We start from the raw sequence: 27,708 nt of genomic DNA, 5'->3' as shown, positions 1-27,708 counted from the left end.
CAGGCTGGAGTGCAGTGGTGCGATTGCAGCTCACTGCAGCCTCTGCCTCTTGCGTTCAAGTGATTCCCTTGCCTCAGCCTCCTCAATAATGGATTACAGATGCACACCACCATGCCCGGGTAATTTTTTGTATTTTTTTGTAGAGACGGGGTTTCACCCAGTTGGCCAGGCTAGTCTTGAACTCCTGACCTCAAGTGATCCACCCGCCTCGACCTCCCAAAGTGCTGGGATTACAGGCGTGAGCCACCGCGCCCGGCCCTGATGGCCTTTCGAGGTCATTCTTCTTTAAATGTTTGTGAGCATCTCAGACATGCCAGGTATAGACATCTTATTTCTTCCTCTACTCAACCCTGCAAGGTGTATACCCAATTTACAGATGAGAAGACTGAGGCTCGGGTTAAAATACAGAACCAGGGTTTGAGAGCTGGTGTCTGATGGTCTGATTCCATATATGTGTCCTATGACCTTGCACAGTCCTACACCTACCTGGGACAGGTCTGCTTTCCCTTAGGGGCTGTCATATGTCCTCTTGGTTTCTAGAAGCTCTGGTTCTGTCTCCTCCATTTCTTCACATCCACAACCCAGAACCCTGACCCTGTGTTTCTCCCCATCAGGTGTGACCCGGGCTGGGAGGGGCTGCACTGTGAGCGCTGTGTGAGGATGCCTGGCTGCCAGCATGGTACCTGCCACCAGCCATGGCAGTGCATCTGCCATAGTGGCTGGGCAGGCAAGTTCTGTGACAAAGGTAGGGGGGAGGAAGGGTAGTTGTTGGTTGGGAACCCCAAGTTTTTAGGGGAACAGCCATCAGTGTTTATTGAGTGCCTATTGTGTCCTTGTCAAATTCTCAAATACATGGTATTTTATCATTTTTTTAATCTTAGACTTTTTGTGTTGTCTGAATTGATCCTCAACATAACCCCATGGGGTAGGAAACGGAGCTGCTAAAAATTGTACTCATTTTACAGATGAGGAAACTAAGGCCTACAGAAGAGCTATAACCTGCTCAAAGTCAGGTTTGTTTTTTTGTTTGTTTTGTTTTGTGATGGAGTCTCACTCTGTCACCCAGGCTAGAGTGCAGTGGTGCGATCTCAGCTCACTGTAACCTCTGCCTCCCGAGTTCAAGCAATTCTCGTGCCTCAGCCTCCCAAGTAGCTGGGATTACAGGCACCCGCCACTTTGGCAAATTTTTGTATTTTTAGTAGAGATAACGGTTTCACCATGTTGGCCAGGCTGGTCTCGAACTCCTGACCTCAAGTGATCCATCTGCCTCAGCCTCCCAAAGTGCTGGAATTATAGGTGTGAGCCACTGCACCGGCCTAATGTTTGTATTTTTAGTAGAGATGGGGTTTTGCCACGTTGGCCAGGCTGGTCTCGAACTCCTGACCTCAAGCCATCTGCCTACCTTGGTCTTCCAAAAGTGCTGAGATTATAGACATGAGCCACTGCACCCAGCCCAAGGTCAGTTTGAGACAGACTGAGAGCCAGGGCCAGGAGCCTCCTGACTCCAAATTCAGTGTTGTTACCACACCAGCCTGGGCTGGGTTTGTAGTATAGCCACACCCACAGAACCTGAGGCCTGGAAGGCGTGGACAAGTCTGGTCTGGGGACCAGATGGGAGGGGTTATCCCAGAGCCTTTCCTGTCCCTTCTCCAGATGAACATATCTGTACCACGCAGTCCCCCTGCCAGAATGGAGGCCAGTGCATGTATGACGGGGGCGGTGAGTACCATTGTGTGTGCCTACCAGGCTTCCATGGGCGTGACTGCGAGCGCAAGGCTGGACCCTGTGAACAGGCAGGGTGAGTGCTGGGCCCTCGGGGTGAGTGGAAGGTTAGACCAGAACCTGGTGATGGGATGAGAAAAGAGGCAGGACTGTTGGGAGGGTAGGGGACTGAGGGTCAGACCACACAGGGACACTCAGATAAAACCCCTGCATGCCAAAGTGTTCCTAGTTCTGGGTTTCTCAACTCTTTTTTTGTACCTTCTGAGCCATTTCTTCAACAATCTATAGGAGCCAGAGAGGTAACAAACATGTGACTGCTCGGGTTGGGGAGGATGGGTGTGGGGAGGTTGAGGGGCCTGGGTCTCCCCTCATCCTCTCCTGAACATTGGCCTGTACCCTTCTGCGTCACAGTAGGGATGAGGAAACAGCCTGCAGGGCTGGACTTGTCCTCATTTCCACATCAGGCCCAGAAGCCTGCAAGGATAATAATAGCACACTTATCCTGAGCCTTGCCTTCCGGCTGGGCCCTGTGCTAACTGCTTGATATTGATTATTTCACTTAACCCTCACAATTAGGGAAGCTGGGTACTATTTTTATTCTCATTTTTAAAATGAGGTATTTGGCCGGGCGCGGTGGCTCACGCCCTGTAATCCCAGCACTTTGGGAGGCCGAGGCGGGCGGATTACGAGGTCAGGAGATCAAGACCATCCTGGCTAATACAGTGAAACCCTGTCTCTACTAAAAATACAAAAAATTAGCCGGGCGTGGTGGCGGGTGCCTGTAGTCCCAGCTACTCAGGAGGCTGAGGCAGGAGAATGGCGTGAACCTGGGAGGTGGAGCTTGCAGTGAGCTGAGATTGCGCCACCACACTCCAGCCTGGGCAACATAGCGAGACTCTGTCTAAAAAATAAATAAATAAAAAATAAAACGAGGTATTTGAGGCTCGGAGAGTGTCGCCCAAGGTGACATGGTGAGCAGAGGTCAGGATACGGACCTGGGCTACCCTACAGGTGTTGTTAAGTTGCTTTCATGTCCTCTCCCACCCCTACTGCAGCTCCCCATGCCGCAATGGCGGGCAGTGCCAGGATGACCAGGGCTTTGCCCTCAACTTCACATGCCGCTGCTTGGTGGGCTTTGTGGGTGCCCGCTGTGAGGTGAACGTGGATGACTGCCTGATGCGGCCTTGTGCTAATGGTGCCACCTGCCTTGATGGCATAAACCGCTTCTCCTGCCTCTGTCCTGAGGGCTTTGCTGGACGCTTCTGCACCATCAACCTGGATGACTGTGCCAGCCGCCCATGCCAGAGAGGGGCCCGCTGTCGGGACCGTGTCCATGACTTCGACTGTCTCTGCCCCAGTGGCTATGGTGGCAAGACTTGTGAGCTTGTCTTACCTGTCCCACACCCCCCAACCACAGTGGACACCCCTCTAGGGCCCACCTCAGCTGTGGTGGTACCTGCCACGGGGCCAGCCCCCCACAGCGCAGGGGCTGGTCTGCTGCGGATCTCAGTGAAGGAGGTGGTGCGGAGGCAAGAGGCTGGGCTAGGTGAGCCTAGCTTGGTAGCCCTGGTGGTGTTTGGGGCCCTCACTGCTGCCCTGGTTCTGGCTACTGTGTTGCTGACCCTGAGGGCCTGGCGCCGGGGTGTCTGCCCCCCTGGACCCTGTTGTTACCCTGCCCCACACTATGCTCCAGCGTGCCAGGACCAGGAGTGTCAGGTTAGCATGCTGCCGGCAGGGCTCCCCCTGCCACCTGACTTGCCCCCTGAGCCTGGAAAGACCACAGCACTGTGATGGAGGTGGGGGCTTTCTGGCCCCCTTCCTCACCTCTTCCACCCGTCAGACTGGAGTGGTCCTTTCTCACCACCCTTCAGCTTGGGTATACACACAGAGGAGACCTCAGCCTCACACCAGAAATATTATTTTTTTAATACACAGAATGTAAGATGGGATTTTATCAAATAAAACTATGAAAATGCAAGTGGGCTCCTATGCCAGAAAAAACCACCTGGCGTTCCAGATGCAAGAGGGCCAGAGCAGAGGCCTGGTTCTGGGGAAGCCTCAGGATGCTCAGCCCACCAAGGAATGATTTCCAAAGAGTAACCCAGGGTGCCCTTTTCCCTTCTGGGGAAGTGTGGAGAGGTAGAGCCCCAGAGGAGAATGTAAACAAGCAGCCAGCACCTCTGTACAGGCCCAGCCTGGATCAGAGAGAGGGGAGAACCCTGCAGGGTGTGGGATTGAGCTCAGCGACCTCCGAGTGAGGCGGAGACTCCCTGCTGGCTGCTCTGCAGTAGCTGCTGGAATAGCGAGTGGGGCTGGTTGCGCAGGGTGGCCGGGGAGTCCAGCTCTACCACTCTACCCGCTTGTAGCACCAGCACCCGGTCTGAGTTCAGAATCGTGTTGAGCCTGTGACGGAGAAGATGGTCAGTGTAAGGGATAAGGGACAAGGACCTAAGTGAGAACACTGACCTGCTTTCCCTCCTCTCTCCTCGGAACACCACAGGTCTGTCCCCATAGGCTTTAGCCCCTGGCTTGGTGCTGAGGAAGGGACTGCAAAGTCCCTCAGATAATGTGCTATAAAGGGCCCTAGGCAGTACCTGGAGAAGGAAGAGCTGAGATTTGAGGGGCAGGATCTCTAAGGCCCTGACCACTGGGGTCCCTGAAAGCAACGGAGGCTCTGGGTGCATGCTACCACAGTCCCTGATTAGGCTGTCACTGGGTGTTTGCACACCTATGGGCAATGGTCAGCACTGTCTTGTTGGCAAACCGTTTGCAGATGGTCTGCTGGAGCAGCTGGTCTGTCTTCTGGTCCACACTTGCTGTGGCCTCATCAATACACAGGATCTGGAATAAGGGAATGCGGTAGGCGACAACAAAGGAGAGGCTGTAGGGTGGGCTGGGCCTGGCCCAAGGAACAGCCCCTACCACACTTTCAGCTCTAAAAGGAAAATGAACTTGGTCCCCTAAAACCTCTCCGGACTCCACCTCCCCACCCCCTTGCCCCCCACCTCCTTCCTGGCCCTCTCTATTGTCTCTTTCTCTCACCTTACCTTGGCATCTGTGAGGAGAGCCCTGGCCAGACACAACAGCTGCCTCTGCCCAAGAGATAAGCTCCGGCCCCCCTCACCCAGCTCACCATCCAGACCACCTGCAAGGAAAGCATCTTCACTGCAGGGCCCAGGCCCTCCCTGCCCCCTTCTTGCTCTAGGGTAAGGCTCCAGCACTCACCCATGGAGTTAATCACCTCACTCAGGTGGCAGTGCTCCAGGGCCTGCCACAAAGCCCTGTCCTTATGTAGGCCCCGGGGATCCAGGTTTTCTCGAACAGTCCCACTGAACAAAAAGGGCTCCTGGGGGATGATAGCCAGCTGGGATCTGGGGGACAATGACATGGAGTCCAGCGGTTGGAGATGTAGCCACTTCTGCTCCCAGCTCAGTTTCTGACTACAGGACTAGTACCTCCATGAAAGCCTGGGGATGAGACCTGAACATAACTCCACTCTGCTCCCCACCAAATGATCTGCTAGCAGCTGGGTACCTAGAACTGTGCCAATGCTATAAGCAATACCAAAGAAACCAGAGGCTGGACTCTGTCCTCAAGGAGGCTACATTTCACAGAGGTGTACACACACAAACCAGAGAAAACAAATGGGCTAAACTGTGTGGCACTGACTCCAGGGGCAGCAGTGGCTACGCAGGGAATGACCAGAGCGAATGAAAGGGCAGGTGACACTTCAAGGTTGGAGTGGGCCTATAATTGGGTCCTGAAGACATGGTGGAGCTATAAGGTAGGGCCACCACAGCTTAGAAGAGAAGGCAGAAGAGGCAGGCCTAGGGCTTTAGGATACAGCTTCCCTACCTTTTCCATGTCACTGTACTCACAGAAAATGATATTAGGTTGACCTGAGGGTAGAGAAGGGGTGTATACCCTCCAGTGGGGCCACCTGAAGCCAAGGGCAACTGGTTCAGGTCTCAAGCTGTCCGAAGCACTGCCTGCTGAGCCTGAGGGCTCAGGGGATCAGTATCTTGGGGCACAAGAGTGGAGGATGTGTGGTGGGAAGTACAAGATGCAGCTGGAAAGGTGGCCTGGGTCAGGGCAAGGACGACCTTGAGATCAGCAGCCATGAATCTGGACCTGGGCACTAGGAGTTCTCTGTCCTCCATTTCAGCCCCTTGATCAGCCCTAGTTGCCCTGAGTTTATATAAAGCCTTCCTAGCTGTGCCCTCCTCTAAGTGCTAGTAGTTCTGGTTCCCCCTTCCCCCTCCCAAGTCCATTTCCCCCAGACCTGAGCTGGGCCAGCTCCAGCTGGCTGATGTCCACGCCATCCAGCAGCACTCGCCCTGAACTGGGCTCTAGCAGCCGGAAGAGCACCAACAACAGGGAGGACTTGCCGGAGCCCGTGCGGCCCACGATGCCCAACTTCTCTCCAGGCTGCACGCAGAAGGTCACTCCATCCAGGGCATTCGGCAGCCCTGGCCGGTACACCAACACCACGTCCTGGAACTCCACACCCCCCTGGGTCAGCCAGCCGGTGCCCAACTGGTGGGGTCCATGGGTGGGAGATAGAGGGGAAGAGGGAGATGGGGGAGATGAGGAGCAATGGTGAGGAGGGGAGAATAATGAGAAATGAACAGTGTGAGAGGAAAGGTGAGAGAATAAGAGATGGGGAAGAAGGGACATGGTGAAGAATTGTCATCATGAAGAGAGGTTATGGGAGCTGAGAAAGATGGGTGGGTAAAAAGAAAGATATTGCGGGGGAGGCTGGGGCCTTCAGGGTTCCAGAGCTTTGGCCTGGGGTCGGGGTACAGGCCCACCTGCAGTGGCTGGCCCTGGGGTTCCTGGGGCAGGTCACAGGAGTACTCTTCCAGCCGCTCAACGCTTACCAGCATGGCCTCCGTCTGTGTGAAGCTGCTCACCAGGCCTGAGAGCAGGCCCGTCAGGGACAGGGCATAAGACAGCGACAGGCCCACCAGCCCTGGGGGAGAGGATAACAGCTGCTGGGAGAGCTTGGACACTGGGATGTGTATGGGAGACTCCCCAAGCTGTGGACTGCAGGCATTTAAAGGAAGCAACAGAGGCTGGGCGTGGTGGCTCACGCCTGTAAACCCAGCACTTTGGGAGGCCGAGGCGGGTGGATCACAAGGTAAGGAGTTTGAGACCAGCCTAGCCAACATGGTGAAACCCGTCTCTAGTAAAAATAAAAAAATTAGCCAGGCGTGGTGCGCGCCTATAATCCCAGCTACTCAGGAGGCTGAGGCAGGAGAATTGCTTGAACCTGGGAGGAAGAGGAAGAGGTTGCAGTGGGCTGAGATTGTGCCACTGTACTCCAGCCTGGGCAACAGAGCGAGACTCCATCTCAAAAAAACAAAAACAAAAACAAAAAAGGAAGCAACAGACAAGCAGGAGGGTGACAGGACCTAGCCTGGAGCACAGGAGGCTGGATGCAGGGCACAGGGTGGGCATGGAGAAGCTGGGAGGGATGGCATGTGGGAGACTGAAGCGGGCTGGGGCAGTGTGGTGGGGACAGGGTGAAAGCAGAAAAGGGACTGAGACCAGCAGCTCAGAAAACTCATTCTAGTCCCCGAGCCACCACCACCTGGGACTGTCACTCAACTCCAAATGGGGGTGATGATGATAATCATGATACACCCTCACAGGGAACCCTGGGTGGGAGGCAAAAATGTTGAGGGGACGGTGCAGGGAGAGATCTGGGAGAAGGGTGGACTAACTTGCGGGTGAGGTAGGGGTGAGGGGTCCTGGGTGGCACCTGGGTTAGCAAGGCCCTGCTGGTGCTGCACCAGGGCAATGCCTGCGATAGCGCTGACCACTGCTGCCCCCATGAGCTGTAGCCGAATGTCCAGCCACTGCATTGTGGCACTAGTGGCAAACTGGCACCTCTGGTTTAGCTCAAGGAGTCGCTGGTTCTCCTCCTCAAACCTAGGGAAGGCCAGATGGATGTGAGGCCAGCCACTCCACTGCTGCCCTGAGCCACCCAGCCTCAGGGCCTCCATAGGGAGGGCCCTCTTGAGCAGTTCCTTCTTGGGAGCTGATCTATATACCCACAGGCCTCCAGCAGGGCTGCAGATGCCCGTGTGCTCTTTCAAAGTGGGGGTCTGCTCTGCCTCCCTATCTCCTTCTTCTGTTGCTTTCCTCCTTCCCCACCCCTTGTCCCCAGGAGGGCTGAACCAACCATACCCTGCATATTCCTCTTCTCAGGGGTCTCTCTTTTCCTCTCCCCTCAACACCTCATCCCCCTGGGCTCTGGTTCACACACCTGTAGGTGGCCCCTGCGGCCCGGAGCACAGAGAGGCCAGCTAAGGTATCAGCCAGATGGGTATAGAGTGGAGACAGGGTGAGGCTGCCCAGGCGCCGCAGCTCCCGTGAGGAGGCCCTGTAGTGGCGCTGCACGTGATAGTAGATGATGCTCAAAGGCGGCAGCAGCAGCAGCAGCCAGGGCAGGCCAGAGCCCAGCACGGCCAGGAGCCCCAGCAGGCCTGCCGCATTGGCCAGGAGGATGTTGAGGATGAAGGGCAGGCTGTCATCCACACAGGCCACATCAGAGGAGAAGCGGTTTAGGATCCGGCCCGTGGGTGTGGCATTGAAGAAAGTCACTGGTGCCTGGGAGAAGCCCGGAGAAGGACGCTGATTGGGCCAGGGCAGAGTCTGACAGAAAAGGGGTTGGTGGGCAGCCCTGGGGGAGGTGGGGTGGAGGGGAAGGCCCAAGATAGAGAATAGGGAAGGACTAAAATATCCCCAGAATTTGGGGGCAGAGAGGAGAGACTGGCAGAGCTTGAGGAAGAATATTCCAGGGCAGGAAAGACTGTCCCATCCCCAGTGGAGCCCGAGTATTGGGAGGACATTCCACAGGGCTAGGACTGCGCTCCCCTACCCCCGAGGTCCCAGCCTCTCACCATAAGGACTCGATGCAGCAGGCGTCGATGCAGGGTGGCAGCTGCTTCAAGGGTGCCTGCCGCAAAGAGCACTGCCCGGAGAAGGGTGCAGAGGGAGTTGACACCAGCAATGGTCGCATATACGGTGAGGTAGAAACGGATGTCTGAGGAGCCATTGGGGGCAGCTTTGGGCAGTGGGAACACTGGGGTGCTGGGTGGTGAGGAGGGGGCTTAGGTAATCAAAAGTAGGACCACTTGGGGGTCCTTTCTCCTCCCCCATGCCATCTCTCCCACCCTCCAGAAGCCACAGCATCTGGAATACCGGCCCCAACCCTCACTCCCTGCCTGGCAACCACTCTGAGAGCACCAGGCCTACCCCCAGCCCCAGCCACTCACTAGAGGTTTCCGGGGGAAAAGAGGAGCAGTTGCGGAGAGAAGAGCCCCGTAGAAGCTGGGCTGGTGGAGGCTTGCGCCTCTTGGGAGCTATTCTCAGCCTTCAGCTGAGAGATCCAGTGAGAGAGCCACCAGTCAGCAGCGTTCCGCGTGGCTGGGTGGGGATAGGAAGGAAAAAGCTGTAAGAGGCTCCTCTCCCTCGTTCATTCTATTCCAATGCCCCCTTTTTCTGCCCTTGCCTCTGGTTCCTGCCCATCTCCATCCCCCTGGCCTGGCCTTCCCACCCTGCCACTACCCCAATCCTCCCTAGTGTGGGCTTCTCTCATAGGCCGGTCACCCTTCAGCTCTGGGGAGAACAGGATCTCAGACTTGTAGAATGGGAGCTAACCTGGGGGGCAGAATGGAAGCCAGCTATAGAGCACATGCCTCTGGCTCCTGGGCATCTCTCAGAAAGAGAAGTATGGCTTTTGTCCCAGCTGTGACCCATGCTTGGTGAGTCTCTGGGCCTTATAATGATTAGTGCAAGGTAATGGGCACCTGGACAGCATAGCCGTTATGGTGTAAGAGACTCCCAGGCACACTCTCACCTTGCATGAGGAGCAGAGAGAAGAGGATGGCTAAGGCCAAGCCCTGGCCCACAGCCTTCCAGTAAGCTTGGTACACGTGCAAGGCCACGGCGCCCTCCTTCTTGCTTTCTTCCTGCAGCAGGCCACCAGATGTGCTCTGCTCCTCCTCCAGCCCCTCCTTTGTTTTCTCTGGGTTTTGTACTGACTGGGCTGTGGCTGTGAGAATCAGGGGTCATGGAGGAATTAAGCTTGCAGGGTGCCAGTTGAAAACTCAGTATTTCAGAGGAGCAAGCAGCCTTTGTAGAAAAAGCTCTACAGTGTGGCAGTGAAAAGCAAGCTCTTTTCTCCCACTGGGGAGCCATACCTGAGTCAGACTTTTGTCCATTCTCAGCCCAGGCTTTGGGGACAGGTTGTACCAGTGGCAGAATCTCAGAGGGAGGTCCTGGCGGGTAGAAGGGGAGATTAGGAGGGGGCTGTTCTGAGTCTATACTATGCCTTTCTCAGTGCGTGTCCAGATCCCACCACCCATCCTCTTAGGTCTCCCTCTCTAAGCCACCCTAGCAGGATACCCCTAGACCTCAAGCAGGACTCTTAGGCTTCCCTCTCTAACCCATCCTGCTCTGGATATCCCTAGACCTCGAGCAGGACTCAAGTCCATCCTTGTAAACCTCGATTCCGACCAGCAGAGAGGGACGCATGTCCATCCCCGGGAGGACAGCCAGAACTATGCCTGCCACTCTGTCCAGGGTTACTTCTCATTACTGCAGAGCTTTTCATGCTTCACTCAATTCCTAATATCTGGTGGGAGATTCATTTCCTCCTATTTCTCTCCCAGTGAACTTGCAGGTGGTCACGTCCCTCTGCATAAAAATTTTTCAGAGTTTAAAAATTTTTGTTTTTACAAAAAGACCATTCTAAACCTGACTCCTTTCTCTTTGAAGATATGAGACTGTTCTCAGAGACCCTGGGCCACTAAGTTCCCAAGAGTATCCAGTCACAAAGCCCATGAGTCCCAAATACACTGGCATTTCACCAACATGCTCCTTTTCCCTCCTGTTCTCCCAGTTCCTCACACCAGTTCTGTGAAGGCAGGAAGCAGCAATGACTGGCTCAGGCCACACACATGCAGCAGGTGGCAGAGTCTGTACTTCACAATCCCCTGCCATACCTGGGCAGACACCTCCCTCACGCGCGGTTCCTGCCCCCATTACCAGCCCGGATGAGGCGCCCAGCCTCCATTAGCAGCACCACATCAGCCCTTTCCAGGTACTCGGTGCGGTGGGTGCAGAGCAGCCGTGTGCTGTGGCTTAGCACGCCCAGGATGCACCTGTGCAGCAGGTGGTTGGCCACATCTGCATCCACAGCGGCCAGAGGGTCATCGAGGAGATAGAGATCCTTTTCCTAGAGAGACGTGAGGGTACTGTGGGCACCAGGACCCAAAGGCTCTCCTGGGAAGATCTCAAAGTGGTCAGAGAAGACAGTTGAGATAAACTCTGGGGGCTACCCCTACACTAGCAGAGAAAGAGGTGAGACCTGAGGGTGGACATCCCTCAGGCAAGAAAGAACAGCACCCCCAGGGCCAGCACTCAGCTTTCCTAGCTCCCAGGCCCTCAGCCCACATAACGCTTTTTTTTTTTTTTTAAAGACACAGTCACCGGGTGCGGTGGCTCAAGCCTGTAATCCCAGCACTTTGGGAGGCTGAGATGGGTGGATCACAAGGTCAGGAGATCGAGACCATCCTGGCTAACACGGTGAAACCCCGTCTCTACTAACAAATACAAAAAACTAGCTGGGCAAGGTGGCGGGCATCTGTATGTAGTCCCAGCTACTTGGGAGGCTGAGGCAGGAGAATGGTGTAAACCTGGGAGGCGGAGCTTGCAGTGAGCTGAGATCCGGCCACTGCACTCCAGCCTGGGCAACAGAGCGAGACTCCGTCTCAAAAAAAAAAAAAAAAAAAAAAAGACACAGTCTTGCTCTGTTGCCCAGGCTGGAGTGCAGTGGCATGAACACCACTTACTGCAGCCTCAACTTCCCAGGCTCAAGTGATCCTTCCCACCTCAACCTCCTGAGTAGCTGGGACTACAGGTGCACACTATCAAGCCCAACTAAATTTTTTGGAGATAGGGTTTCATTCTTGTCACTCAGGCTGGAATGCAATGGTGTGATCTTGGCTCACTGCAACCTCTGCCTCCCAGGTTCAAGCAATTATCTTACCTCAGCCTCCCGAGTAGCTGGAATTACAGGCATGCACCACTATGCCCAGCTAATTTTTGTATGTTTTTCAGTAGAGATGGGGTTTCACCATGTTGGCCAGGCTGGTCTCGAACTTCTGACCTCAAGTGATTCACCTTCCTTGGCTTCCCCAAGTGCTAGGATTACACCAACTAACTTTAAAATTATTTTTTGTAGAGACAGGGTTTTGCCACATTACCCAGGCAGGTCTTGAACTCCTGGGCTCAAGCAATCCTCCTGCCTTGGCCTCCCAAAGTGCTGGGATTACGACCTAAGCCACCATGCTCAGCCTACAAGTACTTTTTAAAGGGCCTTGAACTCTGCCTTAAATCTGTAAAGAGGGATGGGATGGCCAATACCTCAGGAACATGTAACGGAGGAGGGAAGGAACCAGATGCTAAGGAAAATATTCCTATCTTCCTAACTCAGCCACGCTCCCAAGGCTCCCCCCACCTCCCTGCCACTATAACCTCCATCTTTAACTGACCTGGTAGACAGCACGAGCAAGGGCAATCCGGGCACGCTGTCCCCCGCTAAGGGTCACACCCTTCTCCCCCACCTCTGTCTGGTCTCCAGCAGGCAGGATCTGATGGAACAAGTTCCCCAGTGGGTCAAGGAGCCCCCCTTCCTTCTGGCCCACTTCCTATCCCTTTGCAGGAAAGAGATAGTGGGAGTCAAGAGAAGTAGGGAGCTTGAGGAGAGTAGACTTAAATTTGGGGTGAGCTAGTCAGAGGAGACAAGACATACTTCCAATAACGTCGAGCATTTATCGAGCACTTACTATGTGCCTAGCACTTGACAGGCATTCTCTCATTCAAGCCCCATGATAATCTTATGAAGATGGTATCATGGTATCATTTCCTTTTCTCACATGCAACCAAAGCTCAGACAGATTAACTAGCTGGCTCACAGCTAGTACGGGGCAGGACATGAGTTCAGATTCTTCTTTTTTTTTTTTGAGATGGAGTCTCACTCTGTCGCCCAGGCTGGAGGGCAATGGCACAATCTCTGCTCACTGCAAGCCTGCCTCCTGGGTTCACGCCATTTTCCTGCCTCAGCCTCCCGAGTGGCTGGGACTATAGGCACCCACCACCACGCCCAGCTAATTTTTTATATTTGTAGTAGAGACGGGGTTTCACCATGTTAGTCAGGATGGTCTCAAACTCCTGGCCTCGTGATCTGCCCACATCGGCCTCCCAAAGTGCTGGGATTACAAGCGTGAGCCACTGTGCCCGGCCACGAGTTCAGATTCTTTTTTTTTTTTTTTTGAGACGGAGTCTCGCTCTGTCGCCCAGGCTGGAGTGCAGTGGCCGGATCTCAGCTCACTGCAAGCTCCGCCTCCTAGGTTTACGCCATTCTCCTGCCTCAGCCTCCCGAGTAGCTGGGACTACAGGGGCCCGCCACCTCACCCAGCTAGTTTTTCGTATTTTTCAGTAGAGACACAGTTTCACCGTGTTAGCCAGGATGGTCTCGATCTCCTGACCTTGTGATCCTCCCGTCTCGGCCTCCCAAAGTGCTGGGATTATAGGCTTGAGCCACCGCGCCCGGCCTCAGATTCTTAACCATTTTGTTCCGTTTACTACCTTTTTTTTTTTTTTTAAGATGGAGTCTTGCTCTGTCGCCAGGCTGGAGTGCAGTGGCACAATCTCAGCTCACTGCAACCTCTGCCTCCTGGGTTCAAGCAATTCTTTTGCCTCAGCCTCTCGAGTAGCTGGGACTATAGGCATGTGCCACCATGCCCAGTTACTTTTTGTATTTTTAGTAGAGAGGGGTTTCACCATGTTGGCCAGGATGGTGTCGATCTCCTGACCTCACGATCTGCCCACCTTGGCCTCCCAAAGTGCTGCAATTACAGGCATGAGCCACTGCACTTGGCCTACTACCCTGTCTTTTTAACAGGCAAGGTAGTAAGATATCTTGGGCAGATTTTATGTAAAAGCTTTTATAGGTTTTTACTTTTTTTTTTTTTGTGAGACAGAGTCTTGCTCTGTTGCCCAGGCTGAAGTGCAGTGGCATGATCTCAGCTCACTGCAACCTCTACCTCTTGGGTTCAAGCGATTCTCCTGCCTCAGCCTCCAGAGTAGCTAGGACTACAGGTGTGAGCTGCCACACCCGCTGCAATCTCCGCCTCCTGGGTTCAAGCTGATTCTCCTGCCTCAGCCTCCCAAGTAGCTGGGTTTACAGGTGCCCACCACCACGCCCAGCTATTTTTTGTATTTTTAGTAGAGATGGGGTTTCACCATGTTGGCTAGGCTGGTCTCGAACTCCTGACCTCGTGATCTACCCACATCGGCCTCCCAAAGTGCTGGGATTAGAGGCGTGAGCCACCACTGTAAGCCTGGCTGCCCTGGGTGGTATTGAACTCCTGACCTCAAGCGATCCACCCACCTTGGCCTCCCAAAATGCTAGGATTATGGGCATGAGCCACCACGCCTGGCCGATCATTCATTGCTACATCAAGCTTTCCCAAGTCTGCTAGGTCCTAGGTACTGTTGTAGGCACTAAGGAAAGAGATGAACAACAAAGCTTTTAGCTCAGGGACTCACCATGTAGTGGATCACAGGTGTTTCCTCTGCATGAGGAAGGGAATTCCTTTGCTTAGTAGACCATTCCTGAGGCCACAAGAAGGCTTGGAGGTAGTACATTCCTTCTCTAAAAACCTACGAAAGCTGGGCCGGGCATGGTGGCTCAGGCCTGTAATCCCAGCACTTTGGGAGGCCGAGGCTGGCAGATCACTGGAGCCCAAGAGTTTGAGACCAGCCTGGGCAACATGGTGAGACCCCGTCTCTACTAAAAATACAAAAATTAGGCGGGCGTGGTGGCTGACACCTGTAGTCCCGGCTACTCAGGAGGCTGAGGCAGAAGAATCGCTGGAACCCGAGAGGCAGAGGTTGCAGTGAGCCAAGATCATTCCACTGCACTCCACTCTGTGCAACAGAGCAAGACTCTGTCTCACACACACACAAAAGTAAAAACTTATAAAAGCGTTTACATCAAATCTGCCCAAGATATCTTACTACCTTGCCTGTTAAAAAGACAGGGTAGTAGGCCAGGCATGGTGGCTCACACCTGTAATCCCAGCACTTTGGGAGGCCGAGGTGGGCGGATCACAAGGTCAGGAGATTGAGACCATCCTGGCCAACATGGTGAAACCCTATCTCTACTAGAAATACAAAAATTAGCTGGGCGTGGTGGCATGCGGCTGTAGTCCTAGCTACTTGAGAGGCTGAGGCAGGAGAATTGCTTGAATCCAGGAGGCGGAGGTTGCAGTGAGCCGAGATTGTGCCACTGCGCTCCAGCCTGGCAACAGAGTGAGACTCCATCTCAACAAAACAAAACAAAACAAAACAAAACAAAGCAAAACAAAAATTAGCTGGGTGTGGTGGCTCACTCCTGTAGTCCCAGCCACTTGAGGGGCTGAGGTGGGAGGATCGTTTGAGCCCAGGAGGCAGAGGCTGCAGTGAGCCAAGATGGCGCCTCTGCATTCCAGTCTGGGGGACAGAAAAAAGACCTTATCTCAAAAAAAATAAATAAATAGGAATTAAAAGAATGACAGCTGGATACAGGATGCCCCATGGTCAAGGTTAAAGGTGCTCCTTTTCAGGGACATTCTACATTAACCTGGGTAGGGTAGTGGTGGTGACATTCTTGAAGGGGACAGCGGGATTGGGTGGGAAGTCAGGGGAGAAATCTGGAATCTCTTCTCCTATACATGCAGTACTCTGGATTGGGGGCAAGGGGAAATCTAATAGGCTTGGCAGGTTTCCCTAGGGTAACCTGCAACCAAATGAGACCTTGACTCTTCCAAGCCTTCCCGGTGGGAAGTGGGTATGGAGAAGGGGACAAGGAGCCCGGCTGTGCAGAGCTAAGCCTGACAGGTGGAACCCTCCCTACCTCCAGAGGCCTTAGAGCTCTTCCCACTGCTGTGGAGAACACATAGTCACTACCCTACTGGGCCCTATGGGAAGGGGCAGCTGGACACTCGGGGAGGACCAGAGTCCGACGGCCATTCCTAGATGAGTGATGCCTGAGTAGAAGCAATCCCTTTCCGGAAAAGCAAAGCTCTGGTTTGAGGTGTCAGCGACATTGGAAAAGCAGGCAGCTAAGAGGTTTCAAGGCCAGGCACTCACACTGAGATCATCATCGAGGGCGCAGGCTTCTAGCACCTCCTTGTACAGCTGTGCATCAAATGTCTTCCCAAAGAGGATGTTGTCTCGGATGGTGGCAAACTGGATCCAGGGTTCCTGGGTGGCCAGGCCAAAGCCCTTGGACAGCCCCCACACCGCCACGCGCCCACGCAGCCTGCAGAGAGCCAGGCCAGCAATATGGGGACCAGCTCTCCGCTGGGTCCCTCCATGCCCAGCCCTTGCCTCCTAGAAACCTCCCCAGGCTGCTGTCTTCCACACAGGGTCCCTCTTCATATCACATGACTGAGCTGGCAGCTCCTGAGGTCACAGGGTCCTAACGAAGCCCATTCTGGGTGGTGAAGGGAAGAAATTGCTCTTTGGCTACAGCCAAGCAGCTGTTGTATTTACGTGTGCTCAGGAGCTCAGAAGAGTGTATGGCCACCACATTGTACTTGTTCTCATCTGAAAGCAAGGTCCTCCCTCAAACCTATGCTCCTCTCTGGATCCCTCCCCTGCACAGTCACATTTCTGAAAGAATAGCTGACACTAGATGTTTCCATTCCTTTGCTCACTATTATAGCATTTAAAACACTCTGGTGTAATGATTACAATGATTCATTTTCTTAGCCACCTCCTTCTTTCCAGATTGAAAACTCTCCCAATAAAGGGACCATGCATTGCTCTTCTTAGTACCCGACCCCCAAAAGGGGTCCAACACATAGCAGGGGGTCAGTGTTTGCTAAAGGACAAATTGAGGACAGGGGTGCATAAGAGGTTCGTTACCTGTGGAGCTCTCCAGCGATGGCAGCCAGCAGGGAGCTCTTCCCACAGCCCACCTTCCCCACGATGCCCACCAGCATACCCTGCAAGGAAGCCACACAAGTGCCTGCTATTGGCAGGGGATGGGACAGAGGGGGCAGTGGTCTCCCTCCTGACCCTCTGGGCTGCCAATCCTCCCACTGAGGCTTCTCTTTTCTTCTTTCTTTCGTGTGTAGGGAAAGAATTCTCCACTTCACAGGCTGACCTGTTGGCTCTAGAGAAGTAGGGTGCTTTTTTTCTCCACTCAGAGTGGCTATCAGTTTCACTGTCTATGTGAAGGGCCTCTGAAGGGGAACAGCATGCCAGAGAGAATGGGAGGAAACTACCCAAGAACTTCCAACGTAAGCTCTAAGACAGGCATCCCAGAATGGGAGAGGGAAGGGTAGAACTCCAGGCTTTAGGGCCTGGATGGTGGGTTGGCTAAGTCGACCTGTGGCTAGATTTCCCCTATCTCAGGGGGAAAAAGCAGTGCTTTGCATAGATCCCTATTTCTGTGGGCTTATAGTTTAAATTTTTCTGTTTCCTTTTTTTTTTTTTTTTTGTCATAACATATGGAGCGATCTCCCTGCTCCAAAAAAAAAAAAAAGTCCTAGTTCCTTCTCTAGAAGGGACTGGGCTCTCAGAAGCTCTATCTGCCTGTGATGCCCCAAATCTGCCAGCCAGGATTGACCCATCTACAAGTGACCACTTCTGAGGCCTTTCCCTGGGAATTTGGGACCAGGACCCAGAGACAGCTTCTCCCTGTTGGCTGTAATCTGTAAACTTGAGCATTCTCTGTAGTCAAATCTTCTGCTCAATGGAGGGTGTGTCCACAGAGAGAAGAGGACCAGGCAAATACAGGGAGAGAGGCACACAGAAGCAGAGAGCTCTGCGAGTTGAGGCCTGGTTCTGGGCTGTTTCTAAGATCCAGCTGCGTTCCTGCCTTTGGATTCTGCAACGTATCTCTATATCCTTATTATACATTCTTGTTTGCTTAAGCTAGCTGCAGTGCATTTCTGTAACTTATATCCAAAAAAGCCCCAACTAACACGTTAGCAAAATTCCTTTGTACAAATCCAGCCTTGTCTTGCCTGAACTAAGAGGAAAAACAAAACACACAGCCCAAGCCAGAAACGTGAGCCAAATGTGGTGGAGGCAATTCAGCCACCACCAGAGAATGCCGGGTTGAGCTATGGGGCACAGGGTTGGACAAAGGTCAGGAGAGAGTGAAAACTCAGGACAGGAGGTGAACAGGAGTTGGCTTATTGCCAGGAATGCCCCCATTTTAAGTTCTTTGTATGCTGTAGCATGAGCCACAGGGTGTGACTGCTTTTCACCAGCCTAAACAGAGGATCCCCATTTGCAAAATATTTCTTGGAAGTACTTGCTGGGCCTCTCCCCCAGATCCCCAATCTGGGGGAGATGTTAGTTAAGCCCCAGGGCCTGTTCTGAACGCTGCAGCTTCTGAGGGACATGGAGAGACAAACACACCTATTGGTCTGGACTGGATGGATACAAGCTGCCTAAAGACCAGAGGGAGGTGCAACTATTCTGAGATTCAGATGTGAGGTGTCATCTCCTCATGGATGAGAACCTGCTCACCAAATGCCTCTCCCTTCTGCAGCAATTAGAGCTGCAGAGCCATCAGCTATGATTGGCTCGGTCATTGCTTCTCTGACATGAGTTCCTCTCGTTAGTCTGAGGACTCTCCCAGGGTGTCTGTACAACAAACCTTTTTCACTTCGAGATGACCAATGAAGGTCTCCTGGCTGGTTCCAAGTGGGTCCCAGGAGAACAAGGCTCCATGTAGCTCCAATACTGTAGATGGTTCTGCGGGGGGATCTGAACACAGAAGCCACTTGATTTAGGCTCCTAAACTACTACAATCTGCTTGGGGAGGGTAAATCATGTAATTGTCTTGCCAGCCCCATATCTACCTGCCCAGAGCTAACGGAGTCTGAGTTTTGGATTCCGCTCTCTCTAACCCCTCTTGGTGACATCTATGCGCAGCACCCAAGTGGCTCCACTCCCCTTCTCACCCTGTGCCAGGTTCTGCCCATTAGCTTCCCATTACCTGGGCTGTAGTAGGCCTGGGGGTTGTGGTTTGGGAGGTCGAGGAAAAGCTGGATCCGGTCCAAGGATACTTTGGCCTCCAGGAGGCCATTGATCACCCAAGGGAAGTTGTTGAGAGGAAGAATGAGCATTTGCACCAGTGCCAGGGCCGTGAACACCTGAGTGAGGTGGGAGGAGGGTGAAGCCCCAGGAGTTATCCAAGGGCCTCTTTTTTTTTTTTTTTTGAGACGGAGTCTTGCTCTGTCGCCTGGGCTGGAGTGCAGTGGCCGGATCTCAGCTCACTGCAAGCTCCGCCTCCCGGGTTTAGGCCATTCTCCTGCCTCAGCCTCCTGAGTAGCTGGGACTACAGGCGCCCGCCACCTCGCCCGGCTAGCTTTTTGTATTTTTTAGTAGAGACGGGGTTTCACCGTGTTAGCCAGGATGGTCTCGATCTCCTGACATCGTGATCCACCTGTCTCGGCCTCCCAAAGTGCTGGGATTACAGGCTTGAGCCACCGCGCCCGGTCCTAAGGGCCTGTTTCTAAAGGAAGCCCTGTGGACAGGTCTGTGGAGGAAAGAACTGGGCAACGACACAACTGAAGGGCTGGCTGGCCAATCCTGGGATCAGATGTGGCAGAGTGGTCACCTAAAGAATCCTAGAAATTTCAATGTTCCTCAAGGGATACAGGTTGCATTTTTTTTTTTTTTTTTTTTTTTTCTTGACAGCTCTTGCTCTGTCACCTAAGCTGGAATGTAGTGGCATAATCTTGGCTCGCTGCAACCTCCACCTCCAGGGTTCAAGTGATTCTCCTGCCCCAGCCTCCTGAGTAGCTGGCATCACAGGCATGCATCACCACACCTGGTTGATTTTTATATTTTTAGTAGAGACAAGCTTTCACCATGTTGATCAGGCTGGTCTCGAACTCCTGACCTCAGGTGATCCAACCACCTCGGCCTCCCAAATTGCTGGAATTACAAGTGTGAGCCACCATGCCTGGCCAAGGTTGCATCTTTTTAACTAGGCAGGCCTAGCTCATTTTGAGACTTTTTTAGAATTTCCAAGTAGCAACATCCCCTGGCCTTGGCTAGACGCAGGACTGGATCAAAGATTTTTTTCCTAAGGCCATTAGAACGAGTATAAAGAGACCTAACCCCAAGCCTGGAACTGACTAGAAGTTGGAGTGAAAGGTAGGAGAGGAAGGAAAGAAACCCTTCACAGAGGGGAAGGTTATATATCCAAGGCCCCCACAAAAAGGTTCCTTCAGTTTTCCCTTGGTTGAGAGGCAGTCAGGGATCCCTCCCTCCTTCTCAGCCAGCACCGAGGGCCCGAGCCTACATTTCCACTTCACCGAAGTCTCCTTGATGCTGGTCCCCTTCCTTCCTGGTCCTCACCTTGGTGGCAGTGAGCTGGTGCCCCATGAGGACATAGGTGATGAAGATGACGATGGAGATGACAACTGGTAGGGCAGCCCACAGGTATACACAGGCCGCATCCAGGTATTTGATGACCCGGAGTCGCCCCAGCTCTCGAGCCCGGCAGGCCTCTACTCGGGCCCCCAGTGCCTGCTCCCACCCGCAGAGCTTGATGACCCGAATGCCACTCAGCAGCTCTGTCACAAGCTAGGGAAAGGAGACAAGGGAGAGGCGTGAAGTGGAGGCACTGCTCATGTGTCTTCTCCGCCAAGCCTTCCCCAGGCTCCTAGCAGAATGTTCAGTACTCTAAGCTCCCAGATACTCTGCACTGCCCTAGTCTTGGTTTTCTTCCTCACCTCAGTCCTTTCTGGAAATCCTGCCCTTCAAATCCTTTTCAGCCCTGGGTTGCTTCCCCTCCCAGTCTCTCTTTTACTTCTCCACTGGCTCCAGCTGGGGACAGGTTGGAGTGGGAATTCCCCACCTTCCTAGGAGAAGAAGTGGTGGAAGGTGCAGCCAAGTCACCACAGTGGAGTAAAAGCACTCCTCCCATTAGATGAGGGACAAAAGGCTATCTCCCAAAACCAAAAGATGTGGGCTTCGGGGGCTGGACCCCCAGTTCTGGCCCCCAGCTTGAGTGGCACAGAAACTATCCTGTAGGAGTACACAGGCATAAGAGGCCACACCACAGCCCAGGGTCAAACAGGCTATTGGGCCCAGGGAAGATGGGCAAGGGCCAAAACTCCTTGTCTGTAGCTGTCACAGGTAGGGGAAAAGGCCTCATGCCATAACCATCTATCAACCTCCCTTCCCTCCAGGAGCACTCTGAACTGTTCCACTAAGGGTCGACAACTATGCTATATGAACCCCCAGGACTGCCATCCCCTTTGTACCCACAATCACTGCAGAACCCAGAGCTGATTCAGCCAAACCCTAAACACCTAGAGTTGGCCCAGGCAGGAAAGTGACCTATTCCCTTCCCCTCAGCCTATCCAAAGAGGCAGCTGCGGATCTCCTAGGTCTCTCTACATGCAGCCATTGGGTGGTCTGTGCCCTAGATAAGGAGGTTGGAGACTTGGGTCCCAGCTCTGGCCCTAAAGACCTGTTTGGTGCCTGGGAGATGACTTCCTACTTCCTAGGGTGGCCACATGTATTCAGAGCTTACTTTGTGACTGGCACTATGCTAAGCATTATCTCATGAGATCCTTACAACAGCTCTACAAGGTGAGCTACTATTATTCTCATTTTGCAGACGAGGAGTGGGGAAGCCCAAATAGGTTAAGTGACTTGTCTGAAGTGACTGAACTAGTAAGTGTAGAGCCAGGATTTGAACCCAGGTCTATCTTTCTCCAGTCTCAGCTCTTAACTTTGAGGTCACTCTCACTCCCTCAGGTAGTGTGCATAGGAAGACCTGTGGCCCTGGGCTGGGTGGGGTCTCCAGATAGCTGAGGGACCCCAAGTACCCCCTCACCTTAACCCGCGCATCCTTGTGCCGTAGCATTTCCTGGTTGCTGGCCATGATGCGGGTGGCAATCACTTTGTTGACAGGTACCAGCAGCAGTGCCAAGATCAGACCACCCACAAAGGCCACGCCTACCTGCTGGTACAGCAGGTAGAGGGTGATGGCCAGCTGTAGGGGCAGGCCCCAGGCTTCATGGAAGCTCCCAGCAAAGTTAAGCAGCCGTTCAGAGTCAGTGCCTAGTAGGTTCAGGGCCTCCCCAGTAGGAGGGCGGCTGGGCCCCAGCTGTAAAGCCTTGCGGTACAGGATGTTCAGCACGCCCCCCCGTGCCTGAAGTTTTACCTTACATACCTCATACCCATACTGATTCTGCAGCACAGCACCCAGCACAGCCCCACTGGCTAGCCCCAGAGCATAGAGCAGGCCATGGCTTAGTGGCTCCTGCCCCTCTTCCAGGAAGCCCACCAGTAGGGAGAGCAGCAGGGGCCCTGAGAATCCCAGCATGGTCCCTACCAGCTTCAGCAGTCCAAGTGCCAGATAGCACCATCCAAAGGCCCCATACAAGGCCCTCCACAGTCGGGCCCCCTCCTGCCAGTGTGACTGGAAGACACGAGCCAGGTAGGTTGGATGCAGTCTGTGGGGGAGGCGGCAAATGTCCTGAGGCTTCTGGAGCTCTCCGCAGGCCCCACGGGTCAGCAAGGGTGCCAGCCAGGCATAGGAAAAGTGTGACAGCCAACTCTCCCCATCTTCAGCCACCTCAGGTTCTTGATCCTCGGGCAGGAGGGGTTCCTGAGCCCAGGGTTCTCGTGGTCCCCCAGGAGCTGCCCATCCCAGTGCATAGGCCAAGAGTGCAGCCAGCTGCAGGATGAGCAGGCATAGGCGGGCCACGGGTCCTGGGAGAAGTGGGGGCAGAAGTGTGCCTCGCTGGCAGTGCCACAACACGGTCAGCACTAGGGCTGGAGCTGGCAGCAAGGCTACCAGGGCCAAGGCCAAGGGACCTCGGGAGTGGCCATGAGGGGAATGGGACAACACCCACAGGGCCAGGCTGTGGCTGATCCAGGCCACAGCTGCCACACCCCCTGCCAGCACCTCTAGCCCTATGGGTCCTGGGCCTGCCCCTGGTGGCAAAGCAACTGGAAAGAGGTCTAGCAGCGGGAAGACGGAAAGCAGGAAGGAAGCTGCAAGTCGGAGGCGCCATCCAGGACTGCAGGGTAGGATGTAATCTGGACTCCTGGGGACAAGGGGGAAGACAAGGAGGCACACTGTGGCTGACTCAGGACCCAGACATACCCCTCATCTCCAAAAATTCACTTATTGAAGGAATCAACTCCCTTCCTGCCTTGCACATCTTATCCCTACCCCACTTTACCTCGGAACCCAGGGTCTTTTCTCCCAGGAAGTCTTCCCAGATGAACTTAACTCATTTTCTGACCAAATAAGCTAACAAGCCACCTGAGCCTAACTCATTTTATAAACTACCCACACCATTTCTGATTTTTTTTTTTTTAACCACAGACATTAACAATTTTGAGGTAAGGTTGTATTTAACATGAAGACTAGGAAAAAAAAAATCCTGGGTACTATGTTTGCTACTTGGGTGATGGGATCATTAGAAGCCCAAATTTCAGCATCACACAATATATCCATGTATAATAACAAACAAGCACATATCCCTCATGAATCTAAATTTTTTTTGTTTTTTGTTTTTTTTGAGACGCAGTCTCCCTCTGTCGCCCAGGCTGGAGTGTAGTGGCGGGATCTCAGCTCACTGCAAGCTCCGCCTCCCGGGTTTACGCCATTCCCCTGCCTCAGCCTCCCGAGTAGCTGGAACTACAGGCGCCCGCCACCTCGCCCGGCTAGTTTTTTGTATTTTTTAGTAGAGACGGGGTTTCACCGTGTTAGCCAGGATGGTCTCGGCCTCCCAAAGTGCTGGGATTACAGGCTTGAGCCACCACGCCCGGCCCGAATCTAAAATTTAAAAAAAATCCGGGCCAGGTGCTGTAGCTCACGCCTATAATCCTAGCACTTCGGGAGGCTGAGACGGGACGATCGCCTGAGGTCAGGAATTCAAGACCAGCCTGGCCAACATGGTGAAACCCCATCTCTACCAAAAACGCAAAAATTAGCCAGGCATAGTGGCAGGCACCTGCAATCCCAGCTACTCAGGAGGCTGAGGCAGGAGAATCGCTTGAATCCGGGAGATGGAGGTTGCAGCGAGCTGAGATCACGCCACTGCACTCCAGCCTGGGCGACAGAAGGAGACTACAGCTCAGGAAAAAAAAAAAATCCCCAAAAAAAAAAAAAAACCAAAGTTTTCATGCAGATAACCGCTAAAGGGCACATATTCATTTTTACAAAAGGATCCACCTAAGAGTACCCTTAAATTCACCTGAAGCACTATTAGATGAATAAAAATTGGACTTACATACAGCTTTTATATTCTAATATGGTAGCCTAAACTTTATAAAGCCTTGGAATATTCTACTCTCTTTCCTCTGATTGTAGAAGGTGGTGTGGATTGCTTTTGTGACTCCTTTAGCTGAAGAAAAAAAATCTCTTTCTGTTTGTGTTTACATCTTCTTGGCATACAAAGAAATGTTTTTAATAAACAAAAGGTGATCTGTTGCATTAAGAATCAAATACAGGGGCTGCTCACGGTGGCTCATGCCTGTAATCCCAGCACTTTGGGAGGCTGAGGTGGGCAGATCACTTGAGGTCAAGAGTTTGAGACCAGCCTGGCCAACATGGTAAAACCCTGTCTCTACTAAAAATATAAAAATTAGCTGGGTATGGTGGCACGCACCTGTAATTCCAGCTACTTTTGGACACCGAGGCACGAGAATCGCTTGAACCTAGGACGCGGAGGTTGCAGTGAGCTGAGATCGTGCCGCTGCACTCCAGCCTGGGCGACGGAGAGAGACTCCATCCAAAAAAAAAAAGAGAATTAAATACAGAAAAACATACCTGTAGCAGTGAGTGTCAGCATGTCTTGAAAGTTCATATAAAAAGAGGACTGAGCCTGTTACACCCTTTGTTGGCAGGGCTAGGTTACTAAAAAAGTTTGCTTGTAAACCAAAATGCAGAGTCTTGCTCTGTCGCCAGGCTGGAGTGCAGTGGCGTGATCTCAGCTTCCTGCAACCTCCGCCTCCCAGGTTCAAGCGATTCCCCTGCCTCAGCCTCCCTAGTAGCTGGGCGTTTTCTTAAAAGTCCACCCGATGACACTGATTTGTAGGGATTCAGATGGGAATAAAAATCAGCCTTTAGGAATTCTATTTCTGGGCTGGACATGGTGGCTCATGCCTGTAATCCCAGCACTTTGGGAGGCCAAGGCAGGTGGATCGCTTGAGGTCAGGAGTTCAAGACCAGCCAGGGTAACACAGTGAAACTCCATCTCTAGTAAAAATATGAAAATTGGTCAGGCATGGTAGCACACGCCTGTAGTCTCAGCTATTCCAGAGGCTGAGGCAGGAGAATCGCCTGAACCCAAGAGGTGGAGGTTGCAGTGGAGGTGGAGGTTGCAGAGTGTCACTGCTCTCCAGCCTGGGTGACAGAGTAAGACCCTGTCTCAAAAAAAAATTTTTTTTGTTTCTGGCTGGGCATGGTGGCTCACATCTGTAAACCCAGAACTTTAGGAGGCTGAGGAAGAAGGATTGCTTGAGCCCAAGAGTTCAAGACCAGCCTGGATGACAAAGCAAGGCTTTGTTTCTACCAAAAATAATATATATATTTTTGAGACAGGGTGTCGCTTTGTCGTCCAGGCTGGAGTGCAGTGGTGCGATCTTGGCTTACTACAACCTCCACCTCGTGGGTTCAAGCAATTCAAGACGGGGTTTCACCATGTTGGCCAGGCTGGTTTCAACCTGACTTCCAGTGATCCGCCTGTCTCAGCCTCCCAAAGTGCTGCGATTACAGGCATGAGCCACTGTGCCCGGCCAATTTTTCTGTATTTTTAGTAGAGATGGCATTTTGCCAGGTTGGCAGGCTGGTCTCGAACTCCTGGCCTCCCACAGTGCCGGCACTACAGGCTTGAGCCACTGCATCTGGCCTATTAAAAATAATTTTTAAAAATTAGCCAGGCGTGGTGGCATGCACCTGTGGCCCCAGCCCCAGCAACTCAGAAGGCTGAGGTGGGAAGCTGCTGGAGCCCAAGAGGTCGAAGCTGCAGTGAACTGTGATTGCACCACTGTACTTCAGCCTGGGCAACAGAGGGAGACCCTGTCAAAAAAAAAAAAACAAAAACAAAAAAACAAAAACAAAAACAAAAAAAAAACAAAGAAAAGAAAGAAGGAAAAGAAAAAAAAAAGAGTTATATTTCCTAAGATGTGGGGACCCAAGAAAACTGGCCCAAGTTGGCCATCAACCAGCCTCATCACCCCTTCAAGTCTCTTTTCCTCTCTGAGTCTCACTTTCCTCACCAGCACAGTGAGCAGTGAGTCTCAAAAGCCTTCTGAGGCCCTTTCCTATCTTAGGTTCTCGATCTCTCTAACCCTTCTCAGCAACACACACAAGGCTGATAAGTGAAATGAGGCACAATTTCTATTGATCACGTGATGGTCTTCCTTGCTTTCGCAGGGAGCGGATGAATCCCTTGGATAGGAGAAGCTGTGGATCTGCTTGGTCTAGGAGGAATTCTGATTTGTTTCTTACACAGAGACAAAAGTCTAGAAGGGTTTAATCACCTAGCAAAGACATCCACAGCCTTCTCAGAGGAGCAGCTATTAAAAATTGGCACAGTCTTTTGGGAACTCAATCTAATGAGAAAGCAAGAAAGACCTCTTGGATAGGGACACTTTGCCCCATCAGACTAGGAACTGCCAAAGCCAGAGATCAGACCGCCCTCTTGTCTTCTCAGCAGCTAGAATGAGACTAACTTTAGTCATCTCTAGCCATACAACAACTAAATACAAAATCAAGGTGAGTTTAGCATCCACACCTTATAGCCCTTAATTGGGGGAAGGTTTAACGTTTGATTTTGCTCTTCTTGTCTATCTACTGCTTCCCCTTCAGCTGAGCCTACGTATACTTTTCTTAATCTGGAAACACTAACGTTTCATGGGTTGAAATGGTGAGAAACTCAGCCTACAACTTAAATACGTCAGCGCTTTTGGCTAAAAACGTTGTTCCCCCAATTCTGCCTTCAATTCATGACAGCTGAGTTTGGGTAACTGAAAATGGACAGTTCTGATGATTTCTGACACTCATTAGACCTTTAAAAACATGCCAGGCACTGTACTATATGCTTAAATTAATTATCTCATTTAAACCTCCCAAGAATGAGACTCAGAGAAGGCAGGTACTTGCCCAAGAACAGCCACATTGCTGCTAAGTAGTAATGCTTAGATTTTATTCTACTTCTGCCCTACTCCAGAGACCTAGCTATTCTGGTGACATTGCCGGAAGACGTAGGTTTCGGGTGAGATCTGCAGGCACACACGGACAGATGCCTTGCGCTTGTCTCTACCCACCTCGGGGTGCCCAAGTAGCAGGCACTGAGCACGGCGAGAAGTGCGTGGGGCAGGGCGCTGAGCACCAGCTGGGTGAAGCAGTGGCCTGTGGTGTCCCCCTCCCACAGCGGGAGCGGCCACGCTGCGCTGCTGCCGCACAGCTGGGCCAGAAGTCGCTCCATGGACACCTCACCTGAAGGCAAAGTTGACCGTGAAGGCGGTGCAGGGTAACAGCCAGCTTTGCTTGCGCTTTCCAGCCCGGTCTCCCCGCCTCCAGCCCCGCCCCGGAACCAGGACAGCCCGTCGCTTCCGCCCCGAAGCCAGACCCCTCCCATTCTCGCGGTACCAAGGGTAGAAAGGTAGGAGGTTTCCCCGTTGGCTTTCTGGACGCTGGTCACCCACCTTTCCATCTGTTTTTCCCCTCCCGTTTCTCCGCCCCCAGGCATCCGGAACCTCAAACCTGAAGAAGCTGCTGTGCACCGGATTCCGATATCCTGAATACTGGTGTATGCAAAAAAAAAACTACTGCCCGGCCGGGGTGCTGCGCTAGCCACGGCTGGCGTGCACCCCCTTACAGGCTGGAAGACTTAGCTGGCGCTTTTAGCCACGCCTATATGC

The 27,708-nt window shown here is 52.9% G+C and overlaps 2 protein-coding genes across 11 annotated transcripts in view; one reads left to right on the top strand and one right to left on the bottom strand.

The window, feature by feature from the left end:
• Positions 1-3,700, top strand: part of DLK2 (delta like non-canonical Notch ligand 2) — a 6,583-nt gene extending 2,883 nt beyond the window's left edge. For 2 of the 3 annotated variants that reach the window (XM_030928851.1, XM_010369724.2), the window contains exons 4-6: positions 615-745; positions 1,654-1,798; positions 2,778-3,700. In XM_030928851.1, the coding sequence (XP_030784711.1) occupies positions 615-745; positions 1,654-1,798; positions 2,778-3,513 (1,012 nt within the window). In that variant the 3' untranslated portion in view covers positions 3,514-3,700. The remainder of the gene's footprint in view (positions 1-614; positions 746-1,653; positions 1,799-2,777) is intronic. The other variant, XM_030928852.1, reaches the window with a different exon arrangement.
• On the bottom strand, positions 3,624-27,708 carry ABCC10 (ATP binding cassette subfamily C member 10). Of its 8 annotated transcripts, none has more exons than XM_010369727.2 (22): positions 27,493-27,708; positions 27,112-27,283; positions 21,659-22,877; positions 20,170-20,397; positions 18,800-18,956; positions 18,458-18,567; positions 16,711-16,790; positions 15,931-16,102; positions 12,288-12,386; positions 10,780-10,969; positions 9,933-10,010; positions 9,590-9,784; positions 9,006-9,156; positions 8,631-8,820; positions 7,994-8,337; positions 7,487-7,656; positions 6,534-6,694; positions 6,005-6,258; positions 4,948-5,093; positions 4,770-4,867; positions 4,451-4,563; positions 3,624-4,125 (listed from the first exon to the last, which is right to left on the bottom strand). In XM_010369727.2, the coding sequence occupies exons 2-22, from the start codon at positions 27,270-27,272 to the stop codon at positions 3,963-3,965; spliced, it is 4,479 nt and encodes a 1,492-aa protein (XP_010368029.1). In that variant the 5' UTR covers positions 27,273-27,283; positions 27,493-27,708; the 3' UTR covers positions 3,624-3,962. The 8 variants fall into 8 exon arrangements, 7 of the variants coding, with proteins under 7 accessions (XP_010368029.1, XP_010368030.1, XP_030784706.1 ...); XM_010369728.2 differs by having other exon boundaries at positions 27,551-27,677; XM_030928846.1 differs by lacking the exon at positions 27,493-27,708 and having other exon boundaries at positions 4,765-4,867; positions 27,112-27,401.

The sequence above is a fragment of the Rhinopithecus roxellana genome, chromosome 4 (genome assembly GCF_007565055.1).
Source record: "Rhinopithecus roxellana isolate Shanxi Qingling chromosome 4, ASM756505v1, whole genome shotgun sequence".
In the NCBI taxonomy this organism is placed as follows: Eukaryota; Metazoa; Chordata; class Mammalia; order Primates; family Cercopithecidae; genus Rhinopithecus; species Rhinopithecus roxellana.
This window is presented reverse-complemented; position numbering and strand designations above follow the sequence as displayed.

Bases quoted from the DNA above. Each gene is read 5' to 3' on its own strand.
- ABCC10 (XM_010369727.2), bottom strand. From the start codon at position 27,272: ATGGAGCGACTTCTGGCCCAGCTGTGCGGCAGCAGCGCAGCGTGGCCG. The intron at 6,259-6,533 runs GTGGGCCTGTAC...GGACCCCACCAG, and splicing joins CCCAGGGCCAGCCACTGCAG to TTGGGCACCGGCTGGCTGAC. The intron at 4,564-4,769 runs GTAAGGTGAGAG...CCCTTATTCCAG, and splicing joins CTCTCCTCACAGATGCCAAG to ATCCTGTGTATTGATGAGGC.